Genomic DNA, 17,532 nt, shown 5'->3' on the forward strand with positions numbered 1-17,532 from the left:
ACATCCGACATTTCTGGTGCATCCACTGGTTACCATGTTGTCGGACTGAAGTTTGGAGCTGTTGGTGTATGAACGAGGCTCCTCTGCTTCATCGGTCTTGGTCCGTCTCCTCCACAGCTGATTGTTAGACAGAGTCTCCAGGAATCGGAGGCTTATTTTAAAACCATGCGATTTTACTGATTGTAGCCCATTTCATTTTCAAAGTGTAAAGATTTCTGGCAATGCAGAGGGGTGACACCGCCCGATTGGTGAGAAATAGTCAGAATCGCAAGAAAAAACTCTAAATTAGGCAAACTTTTTTGTGGCGGAAGCGGATGATTCTCCCCTTTTCTCAATTTTTACATTCTGCAGCGCAAAAGTTTATAGTGTGGTGCATTAGTAATAATGGTCTGTGGAAAACATTGTGCATTTACAAATTGTGTATATATACAGTGCATCGCAAAAGTATTCATACCCCTTATATAGTTTTACATTTTGTCATGTTATAACCACAAACTTAAATGTTTTTTATTGGGATTTTATGTGAGAGACCAACACAAAATATCGCATAATTGTGAAGTGAAAAGAAAATAATACATTGTGTTTAGAACACATAAAATCAAAAAAGTGTGGCATGCAGTTGTGTCCAGATTGGATGGAGAACGTCTGTAAACAGCAATTTTCAATTCAAATATTCAATCTCAATAGAATTTAGGTCTGGACTTTGATTGGGCCATTCTAACACATGAATATGCTTTGATCTCAACCATTCCATTGTAGCTCTGACCGTTGTCCTGCTGGAAGATGAACTCCGGCCCCAGTCTCAAGTCTTTTGCAGCCTCTAATAGGTTTTTTCCAGGATTGCCCTGTATTTTGCATTATCCATCTTCCCATCTACTCTGACCAGCTTCCCTGTCTCTGCTGAAAAAAATGTATTCCCACAGCATGATGCTGCCACCACTATGTTTCACGGTGGGGTTGGTGTGTTCAAGCTGATGTGCAGTGTTAGGTTTCCACACACATACTGCAGCATTCTGCATGTAGGCCAAAAGGTTAAATTTTGCTCTCATCTGACCACAGCACCTTCTTCCATGTTTGCTGTGTCACCTACAAGGCTTGTGGCAAACTGCAAACGAGACTACTTATTGTTTTTTGTTAACAATGGCTTTCGTCTTGCCGAACTTTTATAATAGCCAGATTGGTGGAGTGCACGACTAATAGTTGTTCTGTGGACAGACTCTTCCACCTGAGCTGTTGATCTCTGCAGCTACTCCAAAGTTACCATAGGCCTTCTGGCTGCTTCTTGGATCAATGATCTCCTTGTCAGCCTGTCAGTTTAGGTGGACGGTCATATCTTGGTAAGTTAGCAGCTGTGCCATACGCTTTCCATTTTCGTAAGATGGACTGAACAGTGCTCCGTGAGATGTTTAAAGCTTGGGATATGTTTTTATAACCTAACTCTGCTTTTACCTTCTCCACAACTTTATCCCTGACCTGTCTGGTGTGTTCTTTAGTCTTTATGATGCAGTTTGCTCACTAATGTTCTCTAACAAACCTCTGAAGCCTTCACAGAACAGCTGTAATTATACTGGGATTTAAGTACACACAGGTAGACTCTAATTACTATTTAGGTGACTTCTGAAGGCAGTTGATTGCACTGGATTTTATTTCAGGGTATCAGAGTAAAGGGGGCTGAATACATATGCACGCCGCACTTTTCAGATTTTTATTCATAAAAAATCTTTAACACAGTGTATAATTTTCTTTCCACTTCACAATTAAATTATATTTTGTGTTGGTCTCTCACATAAAATCCTAATAAAAACATTTAAGTTTGTGGTTATTACATGACAAAATGTGGAAATATTCAAGGGGTATGAATACTTTTGCAATGCACTGTATATATACACAATTTATCAATGCAATATATATATATATATATATATATATATATATATATATATATATATATATATATATATATACACACATACACACAGTATATATAATCAGGTCATTTTCACACATGGATCGGCCACCACAGAGTCCAGACCTTAACCCATTTAGAATCTTTGTGATGTGCTGAAGAAGACTTTGTGCAGTGGTCCGACTCTCCAATCATAAATACTTGGTAAAACATTTCTGCAACTCTGGACGGTAATAAATATTTAGACATTGCAGAAGCTTATCGAAATGATGCCACAGCGCATGCGTGCTGCGATCAAAGCTAAAGGCAGTCCAACAAAATATCAGTGTGTGTGACTTTTTATTTTGGGGACAGGAAGTGTGTGTGTGTATATATATATATATATATATATATATATATATATATATATATATATATATATATATATATAGCCTACCAACCAGCAATAATTCAGACTCCCACACCCAAATTAGCCCTGTCCCTTTAAGAAAAAAAACAATGCTGATTTGTACTAACTAGAAATTATGAAGCTAATAGCTTTTTCTTTATTGAAGAAAAAAGTAGAATTACTGTAAAAAAAAAAAATTAAACTCTGTAATACATAAATATTTTTTTTTTATAATTGATATATTACGATGAAGATCAGTCAAAATCAGGTTTTCCAAAATTACCGTTTTTTTATTTGTTTAGCAAATTTCTTCTACAAATGATTTATGAATAAATATGTTTATGCACAGCTTGAAACGAGGGGTAAAATAATTTATTTACTTTTTTTATTTTTAGGTGTACAGTAGGGGTGTGTGTGTTTACATGATCTATTAAAATCACAGTCACAGCAGATAAAGTTAAACTGTGGCACTCTTATGCAGGTGGTCACTCAAATGCTACAGAATTGACTCTGGTCTTGAATAAAAAAAAAATAAATCTTCGATTTTTGCAGTGCACCATAAAAATAGATAATTAAAAATGTTCTACTCACCCACCACTCTTGATCCTCCTCCCCTGTTACCACAATGACCTCACCCTCTACAAAAGTGAGCTCATCGTCATTGTCTGCCTGACAGTCGTAGATGGTCTTTACTCGCCGCAGTTTAATCTTTCCCTACATTCAAATAATAAAAAAAAATCACTATGCATTTCCGGTACAGGTATGGATCTATATAGAGCATCAACTCACTGTACTGATTTTCCTCGGAAGTGGTATTGGAGTTTCTGGACCAGACGCCAGGCTCCCGTTGGTGTCCTCAGTGGAGTGGGTGAGCTGAGGTATTGGTTCAGCTTGTTGATTAGTAACTGGCATGTCATCGGGCTCGGGTTTGTGAGCCAACTCTGCAGGAGAGAGCTTGTGCACAGGTTCAGGGACTCCAGGTTTGGGATTTGAGAGGTCAGAAAGTAGTGGTTTGGGTGGGAGGTCCTTGAGTTGAGGTTTGGGTGGTAGGTCTCCCAGCTGAGGTTTAGGAGGCAGATCAAAGGATTGTGGTTTTGGGGGTAGTTCTCCAGGTTTAGGTGGTAAGTCGGAGCTCTGGGGTTTAGGTTGAAGATCCCCTGGCTGGGGTTTATCAAGTACATGGACTTTCAGTGGTGTGTCTGACCCTGGAGGAGACTTCTGAAACAGCAATGGCTCTGGAGGCTGGCTGGGTTTGTCCACTGATGGGTGGTGTATTGTTTCTGTCTTACGAAGAACAACTAAACGGTGACACAGAAAGGAAGCATCGGTTTTTCACCACAATTACTGCAAACTGTTATATTTAATGGCTTAAAATCTATTAGGTAAGATAAAAAAGGAACTTACACTTCTGAGGTAGTGTGGGAAGGACCCTTGGGCCAAGTGTAGCTTTAGTGGTACTCGACGTTGTGCTGAGAAACAAACAAACAAACGAATGAATAAATACTTTTTTGCAAAATCAATAAGTATATTATAACTAATATATAATAATTGACAATCAAATCAATGGCTTGTTCTTTATTCCATTTAACAAGACACATTTGAGTTACATAACAGACACCAAATAAACAGAACAAAATGTTGATTCTTGCAGGACCATATAATTATATATATATATATATATATATATATATATATATATATACACACACACACTGGTCTCAGGCTTTTAACCAGTATGTCTGCTGATCAAAGTCAGTAGAAGTTAGGCCTAATTATATTAAACACAGCTTTTTAAATAGATTAATAAAAAAAGCACATGTAAAATATAATTATTATTTATGCTTTGATGAGGACTAAAATTTTAAATGAATGCTTCGTTCAAAACGCCTATTTGGAAGGCTACAAAAAGAGAATCTGTGGAACTGTGTTTCTAATCAACCATATCTGCTTTGCCTCTGTAAACAAAGCAATGGCTGGTAACAAGAAAGTAACTTAAATAGAGATGAAAGCATAGATATAAATATACTGTCTTGTGTGACCTTTTCGATGCAAATGAACTCTGTTCATGGTCCACCTGCACCACAAAGGCCACACAATTCAGCTGCCTGAGTGGTTTCATAGGACTCTAGTGTGACATAAAGCCTAGGAGTTACAAGCATAAAACCCCAGTAAAAAGACTAATTAATGTTCCTGCTTCTTCAGACAGACAGGATGTGATGCCAGCAATGATATTAATTCTGAAGTGCTTGCAGAAAAAAAAGCCAAAAATGCCATGGCAACAGGGTGTCTCTATTTTATCGATGTTCATAATGTAACCAGAACCAAAACCACATTCAACTCAGTGACATTCTGATTCATTCTATTTACCTCTGTTGTAGTATACCTTCAAATCGGTTTGTTATGGGAGACAGTTTATTGATCTGAAGAGGTGTAGAGTCGCTTCCTAAAAGTATAGATAAGTATAATAACAGGAAAAAGAAGTAGAGAAAGATGGACAATACAAATAAGAATAAATGTGATTTCACTCATCTCAAACATCTGCCACTCAAGCAAATGCACAACAGGACATCACATATAAAAGTAAGAGCTCTGGCTTATACTTCTGCATCACAAGGAGCAGACATGCAGGGACACACTTGCGTGAGTAAGTCATAAATGTGCATACAGTGTTGTACATCAGCTTACTGGTTGCCGATGAGGTCGGTGTAGTTACATTCCGAGAATTAAACATTTCTTTCAGGTTTATGGAAAAATCTGAATACATTTTAAATAATTGTAAGGATAAATTGGCCTCAGACTAACATTTTGAGGCAGACATAACATTCACATTTTAGTAAAGATGGAAAACTATCATATGGGTAAAAAAAAACAACAACTATTTCTTGTGCAGCACTGAATTGCTCCAGCTAAGTTCATGCTCTGGATGTGTGAATATAATGTACAAGGTTTTATAGTAGACGTAGTGGCTAAAATTAGTGAACCATTATTTAACTGAGACTTTTTAATGAAGTCTATTAGTATTCGAAACACAGTCTGCTTCAATACAGTCAAAGAAAGTCAAAGAAAATGCTACAGAAATGCTTTCATTGAAATGTGACTTGGTTTATAATTGATCAGAGCTGGTAATTATTTTACACTTTTTGGTGTGGTTCATGTGGCACACCCCCTAGTGGACATGTTTACATAATATGCAAGTATTATGACTTCACCCTGACCTGCTCACAGGTACGCAAGTGCAGAAGTATAAATCAGTCCTAAACTTGCAGGAATTAGAAAACCAGCAATGCCCAATGGTCATTATTACATTAAATTTTATAGTAAATACATTTAATTTTACAGTAAATACAGTGGGAATACAAATATAAGGGTATTGTGATGCAAATAAAAGAAACCAAGAGAAATAATGTCAGTTTTTCTACCATTGATGTGATTGAGGAACCAAAAAAAGTGTCTGTGCTCAGAATGAACCAATCCCATTTAAATTTGTGTTGAAAAGTAATCGTACGGCAAATAAATCGAAATTTAAAGAAAAACAATATTTCACCATTGCAAATATCAAAGAATTCTGATAAAAAAAAAATATGATGGATTAAATTTGCAAACTTTTCTCATGACTTTAAAGAGAATCCAAACAAAATTCCCCTCACTCCTGAAATGATTCTGATCAGCGGTTTCTGTTGAATCTTGGTTTCATCAGAAACAATCCAAGTCTACATAAATCCCTTGAAACAATGTGGCAATGCTCTGATGAGACCAATTAACTTTAGTCATCTTATCATCCAAAAGCACTATTCCCATGGTGGCAGCATGCTTTAGAGATGCTTATACACATTATATTATACATACATTCTGATTGGAAAATCATCTCAAATTCATCTTTGGATCTCAAACAAATGAACAACAGGACGAACAAATTAAAGGATCTTGTTGTTCCAATACGTTCATACAGAACTGTAGAGTAAAAGTGGAACAAAATCCTACATAGTTTATCTTGGTTTCTTTTATTACACCACAAATCTGTTCAAATTTAGGGATATAGACATTTTTCTTTCCGTCCACTGTATCTTTCAAGATTTATTTTTTTTACTGTTGTTATATATATATATATATATATATAAAATTTAATTAAACATAATGATTATGACCAGGCCTGGCCTTTCAGTCACAGAAAATGTTCCCAATCCTGCAAAGTGCTGAACGTGGGACGGGTCAGTGACAGCCTGAGCCTTCCATTAGCAGCATTGTACTTTGAAAGAGTTGCCATACAAAGAACAGCCTAGTTTTCCCAGCCTTTCTAAAACTTTCTATTAAAACTTGCCATCTTCTGCATTTGTAAGGTTTCTCGACACAGTACTGTCGGTAGCTGACATACAGTATGTACTCAAGCCACATATCATAGCAACATATAATCAAAGACCAAATAAAAAGTGCTTAGTCTACATTAAATCACAAGTGTAAAAACTAAGAAATCAAACAATGAAATCACAAACAACAACATTAACTGGTGTTAAACAAATGGACATGAATAAGTACATGTAGTGAATTAACCAGGCTTCATTTCTCATATTTGGTTCATCCAAACCAGGTCCATAAAGTCAGCTCTTAACCTAGTTCTTAAATGCTATCACACTTTGTCTGACACGAGATATACATGTAATAATTCAACTAAAGATGTGGATAGAAAAATCAATGATTTTATCATTATGGCAAGTAAGCTGCATTTTCTTGTATCTATTATTTAAATAATTTTATATATCGTATGATTACTGATTTATATTATCAATTATACATAAAATAATATTGTAATGTTCCATAAAATAGAAATGTTAAGTAAAACAACCATAATTATCGTATTTTACATAAAAAAAAACAATCAAATTAAAAATATACAAAGGTCTTAATATTGCAAGATATTATTTATTATTATTATTATTATTATTATTATTATTATTATTTTAATTCTGAAAAAAAAAATTAAGTTGGGGCTGGGTTAGATTTTCAAGCATTTCTAGTTAATAGACTGGAAATCCAAATCAAACAACTTTTTATTATTAGTCACAATTCCATTATTTATAAAAATGTCAAATGTTTATGAGGAAACATTTGGAAGGTTATTATTATTTTTTACAAAAGGTTTTAAAACAGTTTTTTTTTTACTGTAATTTTGTTTAAAAAATCAAAACAAAAAAACATTCTACCTAAACTTTACTGTCAAGCCCCTGAGTAAGGGATAATTATTTTGTGTTGTTTCTTAGATTAATTTTAATAGCCGAAATGTATTAATGTCAAAATGATCTACACCTGACATGTAAAGCCAGGTAAGAGGCATGGAGTCCTTGGTTTAGCTTGAGTGGTGTAAAAAGACTTGAGAGCGCACCTTTACACACGGGTGAGTATGAGAGTGGGGTAGGAGGGTCAGACAGTGTGCGTTTGTGACCAGGGGGAGGGGGCGGGGGTCTCTTCTTGGACAGTGTGGAGCTGCTGTTAGCAGGAATCTGGGAGCCAGGGGAGAGAGGGGAGGATGACGACGATGGTGGAGCTAGAACGAGGGTAAAAAAAACAAAAACAAACAAGAACACAAAAAACAAAAATCACAATAGCATGCAACGATATCATGGGCAAAAACAATGACTGATATCGCCAACCGTTCTGATAAAAAAAAGTGAGGAAGTGGGAAACTATAAAGGAAAGAAGAGCAAATGGTCAGGAAAAAAGAGAAGCCAGGTCAAGATCAGCTACTCTGCATTTTAAACAGTATTTTAACTGTATTTAGGTTTCGCATGTAACAGAATTAAAAATATTCATGTAAATACGCAGCAGTCACATTTTAAGAGCATTCTTGTTTTCTTAAATCTCATCAGTTAGAAGGTGTTGATTTATTTTCTCTATCTGCAATTCTGAAAAAACTTCCAACTGCAATACAAATCACAGATACAAATGCCCTTGCTCAGTCTATTACAGTACTGTTTCTATAGTAACTGTTCATTTACAGACTTGGACAGGCTACCTACATAACGCATGGTAATAATAAACAGTTCATTAAAAGTGTTATTTAACAAGGCAGATTGTTAAATAAGATTTTGGATAACAGTATTCGAATGAGTCTCCTAAAGAGGATACGAAAGTAGAAACTTTAAGCTGGATGTAATAAGGAATCTGTCTCTTACTGAGTTATACGAGACAGTGTAATTATGACTCAATACTCTTACACAACTTTATATACTGAGTGTGCTGAATCTGAACCAAGAGCATCAGTGTATTAATGATTTTAGAAGTGGATTTTAGGTATAAATTAATACGTGTAATCTTACTTAACAAAAAATGTTTACAGCTGCTATAAGATATACTTAGTCACCGGGGTTTAAGGACATTAAACAAAGTTATAAATGTATATAACAACATTTTATCGTTAATTTACAAATGAAATAATGTTAATCATTTGCAAATTGCAGCCGTATAAGGGGGAATGAAACAGAACATACTGTAACAGAACACACATAACTGTACTGTACTGTACATGTACAATGTGGTTTGCATGAAGTGATACAATATATTACTATTTATTAACTGATTGAATAAGTGTTCAAAATATGTGAGATTCATTAGAAACATTTTAGGTGTTTTCTATGTTCTTTTGTAAATGAAAAATGGTTTTTGAGATTTGCAAATCATTGATTCTGTTTTTATTTACAGCTTACACAGCGTACCAACTTTTTGGGAATTGAGGTTGATCTTTGCACTTAAGGTTAAAATTTAACTCTATCTTTGATAAATCATCACATTACATTACACAGCTCTCACTGTGAAATCAGAGCTACATCAGAGCTACATTTCTTTGTACTGAACGTGACCCAAAATTGAGTAAATGGTGATTAAAATCAATTTTTAAGAACAAAGCCAAATTAGGCAAACACAGAGACCTTGCAGAACACTTTTCAGAAAAAGCTAGATCTCTGGTTTATACTGGAAGAAAATGAGGGACTCCATAATCACTCCAAAAGACAGCAGGAAATGAACATATGGGTGAAAGCAAGTTAAGGAAATGCATTAGTAGAATTCAATGAACAAACATCTGCACAACAAAACGCAGACACCGTGGAACATTCAGACAGAAAGATTTTCTAAAACTAAATCTCTCAGGGTCTGTTAGTCATTAAGATAAGATAAGATATACTACACTAAAGCATACGATTAGGTCATTTCTGTACTTTAGCAACCAATAAAAAGCTCAGTCCAAGATCACCAAGAAAAGATGCGCAACAGCTCAGGCAAAGCTCTGATGAAACACTTCTGCAGCAACTCATCATGCAGTTAAACTGCAATGAGAATAGAAATGACAAAAAACGTGTGTATTCAGGTCATTAGTTGTGCCAGCATCATGTTAAGTAGCAAACAGTGAAAATAGTCAGTCAGTATGTAGTGAGAGGAAAGTATTTGGACACTTGCGTTTCTCTTATACCCCCAGTGAATAAATCCTTTTCAAATTTACCCACAAAGCATTGTACCAGTCAAATATATAGAAAAAACAAGGTGTGTATTCATAAGCATAAAAACCTATTCCATGAAACTCCAGATAAACATTTCTTGCCATTAAAACATGCATGGTAAAGACCTGCCAGAGTATATGGGTTCTAGATTTCAGGCAGTCATTGACTACAGAGGTTAATTGCTGCAAATAAATGTTCTCTTGCAGATTGCACCTGGTGTATAAGATCATGTTAAAGATAAAGAACTTTCCTTAAGCTCTCAGCAACATTAATGTATTATTATAAAATACTTAAATGATTTATATGAATAACATATATATAAGTCAGAAGTCGACCTTCAAAAAACAAACAAAAAAAAAAAAACAAGCAAGACAACCTGAAAGTAGAAGAACCAACAATTAAACAGAAAACATCTAAACTGCTCCACAATAATCTCCATATAGAAGAGAAGTGATTCACTAGACATCTGGCACATACCAGATTTTACAAAAGATTTTAAATCTGCAAGTTCATCAAAAAGACCAGTGACACCTTGGGGGAGTTAAAGACGATTTGGGAAGATGAATGGGCCATAATTAATCCAAAGTGCTCCAAAAATCTAGATGTTTTAGAGCAGTAATTGTCAGTCACAGTTTAAAATAATGCTTTAATGATGCTCATTTGTGGGGTCTGAATCATTTTCCCTGATCAATTTCATTGTTTTAAACATAACTTGTGATACTTATGAATACACACGTTTATTTGTATTTATGAGTACAAAGTCAATCTGTAAACGTGAAATGGAGAGATGCACTAGACATGTCTGTGTAAAGAGTTTTCCTCTCACTGTAAATGTTGAAGCCACAAAATTCTGTTTCTAATCACAATGCAGTGTTAGTGTAATAAACGTCTTGTGATGTCATTAGAGATTCACAAGAGGTCATATCAAGGTTAAAAAGGAAAGGAAAGAAGCAAAAAGGGCAGATAGTCACTCATGTATGGCCGAGTGCAAGTCACAGTAGCATAGTGTGAATGAGAACCAAGGAATGCCAGAGAAGGAGCTGCAAAAGTGAGAGAGAGAGAGAGAGAGAGAGAGAGAGAGAGAGAGAGAGAAAGATGAAGTTTTCATAGAGTGTATCATTCATAAAAGCATAAAAACAATTTAAAAATGGCAAATAAAAATGCAGAATAAGAAAGAAGGATTTTAATTATAAAAAGCAACGTTGCATTCCGTTCTAAACTCTATCCATTTATTCATTTTAAACACTTTTCTGCCCCATACTGCTGTTCCAGTCTTTAACACTTAACCTGACACTGCTATGTTGTACTCTGACTGTTCTCCTCCCTGCTGATGCATTAACTATACATCTTCACATCATTTAAAAGAAAATGTGTTGAAAATGTGGATAATAAGCAGTGTTTAGTCTGACTGAATCGCTCCATTTTCCTGTCTTTCCTCCACTCTCACTGTCTGCTATCTCCTCCCACTTCCAGCACTTCTTCTCTCTCACTCTCTGTTTCTTCTCTGTATAGGCCGAGGGTTTTGGTTGTATTAAGAGAAACCTGCCTGTTCTGTTACTGACCCTAGTCAGGAATTTTAAATATAGAGAATATTACTATACAAAGATGTTTCCACATGCTGCAATCTGTAAAGACTTAAATAAATAATACATTTAAATCAACATCAAATACTTGATCATTTAAAGCTGCCTTCAGCTGATAAGCATTTTTAATGTAATATATAAATATATATATATATATATATATATATATATATATATATATATATATATATATATATATATATATATATATATATAACATAAGCATGCAAGAAACACAAGCAAGAAAGTAATTAAAAAAATAATAATAATAATTAAGTCATGGCCTTAGGAAAAAATTAATACAAATCTCAGGCTCTCGGGTCCAAAATGTGTATTTGTGTTTGGATGCACCTACAGTCAATCAATTTACAGACTATGGACCACAGCAGATCCTGTAGCATTGTGTCCATACAATGTGCTTTAGTTTTTAAAATATTTTTTTCCCCAGCTTAAGTCTCACCTTATTCAATAACTTTTATAAATTGCATCTTAATGTTGATAAAAAATGTAATTGATTTCTGGGTCACAGATAAATTTAACAGCAGATTGATTAGTGAGAAAGAAATCATCTGTAGGCAGCCTAAAGATCACTTACAAGAGAAAGCCAAATTCTGTGCATGACTGGTGTGTTCTTAAGGTCTGCTTTACCTTTTCCTATGTTCCTGGGAGGTAGAGGTGGTGCATCACTGACAGGAGAGGAGGGACAGTCAGTGGAAACACTGTATATCTGATTGGTGAACATGCCATAGGAGAGGCGTGGTTTATCCCGCTGGGTAGGAAAAGCTGGGAGGGAGAGTTTATCATGAGGAGACAAGCTATAGGAGTGACAGAAACTCTGTGGTCTCCGGTCCTTTTTAATTGGACTTGGCTGAGGAAAAGAATAGGTAGGTTTAAGAGTAGAAATGTCCAATTTTCTAGAAATGGAAAAATAAAGCAAAGTGTAGTGAGGAATATCTCACTTTATCGTCAAGCTCATCATCACTCTCATCCATTTCCTCAAGTCTAAGATTCCAGTCATACTCAACATGAACCTTTGGATTAAATTTTCCCTCTGCAGCTTGAATCAACTAAAGCAATTGAAAAAACAAACAAAACAAACAAATGACAACAAAAAAATATTATTTTTTCTGTTTGAATCTCTGCTGCCATCTAGTGGACAAAGTCTCAGCAGCAGCCTGTAATCATGTAATTCACCTTTTTATTTGCCAAAAAAGAAACTTTGTTAAATTATCTGTAATATGAATTAGAAGGAGATATTTTTTCATATTATCTACTGCACACGTTATTTAAATCTACATGACCATAAAGTTCTGTACTATTAAAAAAAACAATCTACCAGTGTCTAGCAGGGTATAAAAGAAATCCAATGGAAAAAAATTCAATAACTACTGGCTCATTACATTCTTGCCAGTGTCCATGAACTGCTGGCTGCATAGCCATTTCACAACACTATTCACTTACTGCCTCTGCAGACTGGTCGATCCTCATCCGCCTGGCCACATCCAGTGATGTTTCACCATTGTGATTGGCTATAAGGAATGGAGGCAGACAGTAAGAAATTACAACACAAACAGCAACTGACAATATAGAAGTGTTTTTAAACCAATACTATAGTTTATGAATGGCCTTTAGAAATGTAGCCCTTTACTCAAATGTTTCCATATAGTCAAAGTCTGGGCCGGGATAGAATTTGTGTTAAAATTTGTAATTCCAACCATTTGTGATCTAAACCTGATCATTATTACTAATTAAATCATTCTAATTCTTTCATTAAAACAGGTTAAATTAGGAACATGCTCAACATAATTGCAACACCAGTTATAAATCCTCCATAACTGAAAATACAGCTTTCTACTGTAACTGACACTGCAGCTTCTCCTTTACACAAACGTAGATGGGTGGACTCTGTTTGTGGTTGATTTCATTGTTGTTGCAACAAATGTTGGAATTTCAGACAAAAAACTGTATTACATTTATTTATTTTTTTCTTTTACCCCAAATGTCATCTGTGTGTGTGTGTGTGTGTGTGTGTGTGTGTGTGTGTGTGTGTGTGTGTGTGTGTCTCACTGATGTCAGTAGCAGGTTTGCCTCTCAGGAGTAATTTGAGGCATTCATGTTTTTCGTAGATGCAGCAGTAGTGCAGGGCTGTGTTTCCTCTATCAGTCTGTTTGTCCAGATTTCCACTAAGCGCATGCACACACAAAATCATTTGCAAATGCAATGCTATAACATGTTAAATAAAAAAACAAAATGATCTCAACATTGATTTAGCTTTGCTAGCTTGAATGCTTAAAGCTGTGGCCTTAGAAAGGACAGTAAGATATGCTTCGGACATGAGTAATGCAGAAACCCATGCAGGGTAAAAGAACAAAATTACTGTAATGGCAGGAATGATGTGGTATTATTATTATTACTTCTACTATTATGCCTTTTTGGTAACGCAGTATTTTGGTCAACAAGGACCTGGAACCTATTCCAGAAAAACTGGGCAAGATGTAGCATCTTACACACATGGGCACAGGAAATCTCACGGGTGATTTTGCCCTGGTTTATACCAGACACGTGACTTCATGTACATCATGCCACATTCACTAAATGCTACATCCAAAAAAACTTTCAATCTGAAGTAAACCAGTAAAATATTTAGCAATTTCATAGGCTTTTTTCACTTATTTTTTTTTCGTCGAGCAGAATTTTAGTATAATGGAGATAAAATTCCAAAATTGTCCTGTTTTCAATCACAAACAGAATTGAGTAGTTGATATTTATGCAATTTGAAATAGAGCTCTAGCTTGTTCAGGCTGATGAGGACTTTGTGCTATTCTGTCTCCACTGTTTATCTTGGTATTGCACCAAATGTATAAAAGCTGCTTAAAATGAATGCAGTATGCATGGAGACGTCAGATTGTTTACATGTATAAATAGTTAACCCTGCCTTAAAGTACTTAAACTACCTACCAGCATGTAGGAGCCCAGAGGCGACTCAAACTGAACTAGGGACCGCATAACCAAAATACATTTATCCAATCAAGCAATTGTTAAATGACACCATATTTTCCCTTCAAATATGGTAACTATGGTAACTAGAAGTTATTGTTCCTCCACCTGTTCTGTACCAGAAAGTCGACCAGGTGCAGTGATGTGTGGTCAGCAGTCTTCACAGCATAGTGCAGCGCTGTCTCTCCACCTTCCTGCAAAACATTTAGTGCAGAGCTCTAACCAGAAATCTCTTTCACAAAGTATTTAGAAAATCTAATTAAATTAAAGAGCCGAACCAAAGTTCAAATACAAATATATAAAATAAGTAAGTTGAATTGTCACACGAAACATGGTGATCAGACATAACATTATGACACCTGCTTAATATTGTGTTGGTTTCCTTTTTGCTGCCAAAACAGTCAGGACCTGTAGAGCATGAACAGTATAAACTTCTCCAGCAATTTGAGCTACAGAAGCTCGTCTGTTGGATCGGACCACACGGACCAGCCTTCGCTCACCGTGCGCATCAATGAGCTCTGACCGCACATGATCCTGTCAGCGGTTCACCACTGTTCCTTCCTTGAACCACTTTTGATAGATACTGAACACTGAAGACTAGAAACCCCACAAGAGCTGCAGTTTTGAAGATGACCCAGTCGTCAAACACTCACAATTTGGCCCTCGTCAAACTCACTCAATCCTTAAGCTCACATATTTCTCCTGCTTTTAACACGTCAACTTTGTGGACAAAATGTTCACTTGCTGCCTCATATATCCCACCCACTAACAGGTGCCATGCTAAAAAGATATTCAGTGCTATTCACTCTCCCGGTTAGTGGTCATAAAGTTATGCCTAATTGGTGTATCCACATTTTATATTGTTCGAAATGCAAACCTACAATGCTGATTAACTATATGTTTAAGCTCACTTAGATAAAAGACACAATATGAGATTCTTGCATATTTACTTAAACGTTTATAATCTACACTATATAATAATGGCACATGGGGATGAGAATAAACACATTTAACTCAACAGTCAGCACCAAGTCAAGTAGTTAACAATACGTTTTATAGCAAGACCTCAAACTTACCTGTCCTTCATCAGGAAGTGGCTCCATTAGCTCTACCCCTTCAGCATACACTTGGATGAGAGCCAACAGATCACGTGACCTCACGGCATCGTACAGGTCGTTCATCTTCGCAACTGCAGAGCTGCAAGTTTTCCTTGCAAATTTATGATCCACGTATTTGGCGTTTATGAACTCCTTGCGAATGGTCCTAATATATTAAACAAAACAGTGTCACAGAACTAGGAACATGTAACGACTGCATTTTGGTCACAAATGATTATTTAAAAAAATGCAATAAAGCGAGAAGCTTTAATTACTCACATATCACTAGATGAAGTAGGCTTTGGAGAGGGAAAAGGAAGATTTCCTTCCATAATCTCATTAAAATTACTGTTTCCAACATTCTTGGCCAGCTAAAAGCAGAACATGAGGAATGAATGTACCAGCTATAAAGCTTAATATACCAATATTAAATATTTTATTAGCTATGGAGCAGCTGAATAACCCACCAAAAGTTCTGATGTCCCCAATTTGTCCAGTTCCATGGACTGAATGCGAGAGATGTGCACTCCCATCTCCCTGTGAATGCCTGAACACTCAATACATGTCAGGATGCCCAGGTTGGTGGAGAGCCATTTTGGATCTAGAGGATTAAAGGTAACATGAGCACATCAGGACATTATGTCAAGAACACCTCTGTGTATGGCCTCATTTTGAGGGCTTTTACACTGAATAAGCATTTTTTTTTTTTACTGTACTGCCAGTGTATAGATCCCATTTTATTTTTTTATACATAATGTCTTTGACTACATGCTTTAATTATAAAAAGATTTATTTATAAGCATACACAAAAATACATTTAAAAACAAAAATTAATAGAAAAAAGTATTCAGAAACCACAAAATCCCGACATTAGTGCTTTGTTGCAATGCTGCTGCTGGCAATTACAGCTTTGAGACTTTCAGTGTAAGAAGTAATTCGCTTATTGCAGCATTTGTGTTTCACATTTGGCCCATTACTTTTGGCAAATCATATTTAATTCCACAAGCTTACAAGGCTCCCAGGTGGACTCACAATTTCAAAATCTATACATTTGAATTTAGTAGATGTCAGGAGTTGATTAGGCCATTCACTAGGTCATCCTCTCTTATTTTTGCTGTATATCTAAGGTCACTTTCACGTTGAAATAGCAATCTTCTCCCCAGATTCAGCTTCTTTAAACATGACGAGCTAAGATGTTGCAAAATTACTGATGTTTTTGTTTTGTCTGATCAAAGTATATTACTCCAAAAGAGTTCTGATTTGTTTAAATGCTTGCTATTGGGCTGCCTCACTTTCCCTGGGGCTCTACTCAAGACAGAGGGAATTATGGTAAAAAAGGATGATACATGTTTTGGAAAGACACAGCAACAAGAAAGGACTGCAATTTACAAAGGAGTCTAGAGATGTTTTTAAACACTGCCCTTTTCTTGATTTAAATCAGTACAAAATCAAAACACAGTGTATGTGAATATTGTGTGTGAATATGTATGTGGATACTGAATGTATAATTGACTTCATTTTAATTACGTACACACCTGCGGCACCACAGTCACAGCAAACTTCATTGCCAGGTATGCGCAGGACATCATCAATAATGGCTTTAGTTATTTCCTCCAGGCCATCTTCACCTGCAGACTGCTCTCCTCGGAACGCCATGTTTAACGCCTCTTCTTTACTGTTAGTTAACACTGAGATCCAGCTGTTAATGCAGGTGCACATAATTACACATAATTCAAATGCAACAAAAACCATAACCATTTATAATAAAACTTTTTTTTTAGTTATTTGCAAACATTTGCACAAGGAAGTCTACCCTAATTTAACTGGGATTTAACCAAATACAAAAGCATTACTTTAATTAAACATAGCACTAAATTAATTTTAATACACTCAGAGGATTTATTTTATTAAAACAGAAAGCAAAAAGCACACATATATTACTCCATTTTGTGATAAACAAATTAATCAGTGGTTTCCTAATTGGCAGCATATGCAGGATGTGAACATTATAATCAAAACCTGCTACAGGGAATACTGTTTCTATGACACCTAAATATATTTTACTCAGTAAACT

The 17,532-nt window shown here is 35.6% G+C and overlaps 1 protein-coding gene across 5 annotated transcripts in view; it reads right to left on the reverse strand.

Moving 5' to 3' along the window:
- The window catches only part of asap1b (ArfGAP with SH3 domain, ankyrin repeat and PH domain 1b), a 78,880-nt gene that overhangs the window by 1,762 nt on the left and 59,586 nt on the right, over nt 1-17,532 (reverse strand). For 2 of the 5 annotated variants that reach the window (XM_046834024.1, XM_046834023.1), the window contains 14 exons: nt 16,994-17,157; nt 15,926-16,059; nt 15,738-15,829; nt 15,438-15,624; nt 14,470-14,555; nt 13,432-13,547; nt 12,826-12,893; nt 12,324-12,431; nt 12,013-12,232; nt 7,672-7,833; nt 4,662-4,737; nt 3,699-3,763; nt 3,084-3,592; nt 2,886-3,008 (listed from right to left, as the gene is read on the reverse strand). In XM_046834024.1, coding sequence (XP_046689980.1) covers nt 2,886-3,008; nt 3,084-3,592; nt 3,699-3,763; nt 4,662-4,737; nt 7,672-7,833; nt 12,013-12,232; nt 12,324-12,431; nt 12,826-12,893; nt 13,432-13,547; nt 14,470-14,555; nt 15,438-15,624; nt 15,738-15,829; nt 15,926-16,059; nt 16,994-17,157 — 2,110 coding nt within the window. Of the gene's footprint in view, nt 1-2,885; nt 3,009-3,083; nt 3,593-3,698; nt 3,764-4,661; nt 4,738-7,671; nt 7,834-10,752; nt 10,822-12,012; nt 12,233-12,323; nt 12,432-12,825; nt 12,894-13,431; nt 13,548-14,469; nt 14,556-15,437; nt 15,625-15,737; nt 15,830-15,925; nt 16,060-16,993; nt 17,158-17,532 lie in introns of all 5 variants that reach the window. The other 3 variants (XM_046834027.1, XM_046834026.1, XM_046834025.1) reach the window with 2 other exon arrangements.

This window comes from Silurus meridionalis, chromosome 21, assembly GCF_014805685.1.
Source record: "Silurus meridionalis isolate SWU-2019-XX chromosome 21, ASM1480568v1, whole genome shotgun sequence".
Taxonomy (NCBI): domain Eukaryota; kingdom Metazoa; phylum Chordata; class Actinopteri; order Siluriformes; family Siluridae; genus Silurus; species Silurus meridionalis.